Genomic DNA, 2,791 nt, shown 5'->3' with positions numbered 1-2,791 from the left:
TTCCGCTGATGTTTATGCTTTTATGCGCTCTCAGCACAGGTCCACATTACCTTTTAGGAAACCCTCTTGCATGAGTATGTTGGTTTCTCTAAGACTCGACAAATCAAAATCTCGGGTAGTAGCAGTAATCTTGATAATGTTTATAGTGAGTACGCGATTCCCAGTGATCTAGAGCAGCTGTCAACGGATTGGATATTTTGTGCCGATCCACTCGATAGAAAACCAACAACCATGATGTACATGCCAACATTCATCGTCATAATGAACAAGTGTCACCATCTTGTGAATTGGAAAAAAGGAAAAAAATATTGGAGAGAGGGCAGAGGAGAAAAGGGGATCGAAGGAAACGGGAGAATGGATCCTCTGCATGTACTAACACCTATATTTACCCCGCCCCTAACCAAAAGTATTCTTTGCCAATTATCACTATATGCCACATGGTAATCATTTAGTTTTGCACCTTAATTTTTTTTTTTTTTTTAATAAGAAAAAATAGTGCTCCATGGTAGTGGTCATAGTCCCTAGGCCGAAGCCCCCGTACAGTAAACAGCGCTTTCATAAAACCAACAAGAAATAATGGAACGTGTCAACTCAAACTCACAACTAGCCAATTTGAATGATTAATTGGCTATGGGACAAGGACCACCTCAAGTTATGAAATCTAAAAGATTACCTGTCATATTCATTTCTCCTTTCCAAAAAGTGAAAAAAGATTAGCATAACTACAAGAACTGATCCAATGCCCACATTCAATTTGTTTGAAGAAGAAATGAAATATTAGTATAACTGCAAAAATGGAAATGAAGTTACTGTCATCAAATACAACTGTAACAGTCTTTTCGGTAAAATTTCATACAAGTGTAGATAAGATTAATGGCCTTTATTCAATTAAAATAAAAAATTAAAAAGACTATTACATTGTAAAGATAATAGTTCCCTCTTAACGGGTTTTATTCATCAAAAGACTTGGATCAAGCAGACAAGTGCAGCTACAAGGAAGAAGTGAATGCCTTTTTAATTAAGCAGCAAAAAGAGGTGTTTCATCAACTTTATTGTAACCTTATCCTTGACACCATATTCTGGGAAATTTGAAAAGCATCAACAATGACAACAACTATCCGCTTATAATTAAAGATTTTAAACCTCTAAGTTCATACATGATCAATGTAAAATAACTCATATATTTTTATTATCACTTTTCTAAATAAATTAAGAATAAAATTCAATATATTTCTTTTTGAATAAATTTTTTATCCAAGAAAAAAATATGAAAGTAAGGAAAGAGGAATTACTGACCATCTCAGAATGTGGCAAATACTTTCCATCAAATGTCACAACAACACGATCTTTCCCATCAACACCTTTAATTTTGTCCACGGAACAGTAGAAGTCTATAGCTGACATACTAAAGTAAAAAATGAAAAAAATAAAAATAAAAAAAATAAAAAATAAAAACTTCAATCAAATGAACCTCAATGTATTCGGGTTAAGTTGTTCAATCATCGAATGAAGGCTTATCCATTAAAAATGAAGGGGGGAAGAAATAAAATGAAGACTTCTAATATTTGGGATTGAAAGTAATTTCTCCGATCTGATTACATTTTCCATGACAAAGTGAACAAGGAAACATGATGATTTAGTAACAACATGGTAGAAAATCTACAAATATTTAACATGAACTCTCATTTAAAAACTCAAATTTCATAAAGGGAACTTACTAAAAAGGCTGAAGCAAACCACCCCCCTCTAAAAAATGATTTAAATCAAGAAAGATAATATGACTTACATGCCATCACCAAAATCCTCGTTGATGATGTCCTTAATGCTCTCACCAAAATGCATAACCGCTTCATTCAATCTATAGAATCAGAAAAATATAATAGTCAACAGATACACAAGCAAAGAAAGATCTCAAATATATTAAGCAAAAGGAAATAGTTCATACCTCATAAAATTTTCCTCAGCTTACCAAAAAAAACTCATGGATAAAGAGAGTGAAGGTGATATTTTTTTTCGTTGACTGAGTGAACATGATCTTATTCACTAAATACTCAGATTTTATTTTGAAAAAGAGGAAAATATATATAATCAAATAAAGGTAAGCTCTAGCTACAGCTCAAAGGACATCCCCAAGGGAGCAAAGAGCGAAACCCACAAACAAGAAATGAATTTGAACCTCTGTCCATGACTTAAAATCACTAAACACTAAATAACATGAAACCCACCTCATGCATAGAGAATCAATCATATATGGAAAACCCACCTGTAAATAGCAGGTTCTATTACAATGGTAGGATCGTAAGACCTCATAGGAGGATTCATCATCTCCTGGATTAGGTCATCAGTGAGGTCTGGCAGTGTAGCCTTAAGTTTAGGGACTGTAGAAGGCTTGAGTTGGGCCTGCCTCCGCAATAGCTGAGCTACGTACACATTGGTCAGTCCTGTCTCCTCCGCAATCTCACTATAACTCTTACCAGACTTCTGTTTCACAGCAAGAAGACTGGATACCACTCTTGCTTTGCTCTCCATTATTATTATTGCCCACCACAGTCCACAATACACTACAACTCTCGTTTGCCCTTTTGGCTTTTAGGAGCACCAGTGCTTCAATTCTGTGAATGGCCCTCTCCCCCATTTCCACTCCAATTTAAATGGGTTATTTCTGTGGCAACAGTCATGGAAATAGCCAAACAAACTCCCTAAGGGACGAATCATGATCTCTTATTTCCATCATTGACTAAACTCTTTGTTCCACCAGTAGAATGATGGTTTTTTTTTTTTTTTTTTTTTT

The 2,791-nt window shown here is 34.8% G+C and overlaps 1 protein-coding gene across 1 annotated transcript; it reads right to left on the bottom strand.

Moving 5' to 3' along the window:
• Positions 1-777: 777 nt before the first annotated feature.
• On the bottom strand, positions 778-2,584 carry LOC122089658 (cyanate hydratase-like). The gene is made up of 4 exons (XM_042659369.1): positions 2,264-2,584; positions 1,787-1,858; positions 1,297-1,405; positions 778-786 (listed from the first exon to the last, which is right to left on the bottom strand). The coding sequence occupies exons 1-4, from the start codon at positions 2,527-2,529 to the stop codon at positions 778-780; spliced, it is 456 nt and encodes a 151-aa protein (XP_042515303.1). The 5' UTR covers positions 2,530-2,584.
• Between the last annotated feature and the right edge of the window lie 207 nt (positions 2,585-2,791).

This window comes from Macadamia integrifolia, chromosome 9 (assembly GCF_013358625.1).
Source record: "Macadamia integrifolia cultivar HAES 741 chromosome 9, SCU_Mint_v3, whole genome shotgun sequence".
Taxonomy (NCBI): domain Eukaryota; kingdom Viridiplantae; phylum Streptophyta; class Magnoliopsida; order Proteales; family Proteaceae; genus Macadamia; species Macadamia integrifolia.
Note: the sequence above shows the minus strand (reverse complement) of the source record. Positions and strands in the feature narration are given on the sequence as shown.

Excerpts from the sequence above, each read along its gene's own strand:
- LOC122089658 (XM_042659369.1), bottom strand. The coding sequence starts at position 2,529 with ATGGAGAGCAAAGCAAGAGTGGTATCCAGTCTTCTTGCTGTGAAACAG. Across the intron at positions 1,859-2,263 it reads ATAGAACCTGCTATTTACAG|ATTGAATGAAGCGGTTATGC; the intron begins GTGGGTTTTCCA and ends CTGATTCTATAG. Across the intron at positions 1,406-1,786 it reads GAGGATTTTGGTGATGGCAT|TATGTCAGCTATAGACTTCT; the intron begins GTAAGTCATATT and ends TTTTTACTTTAG.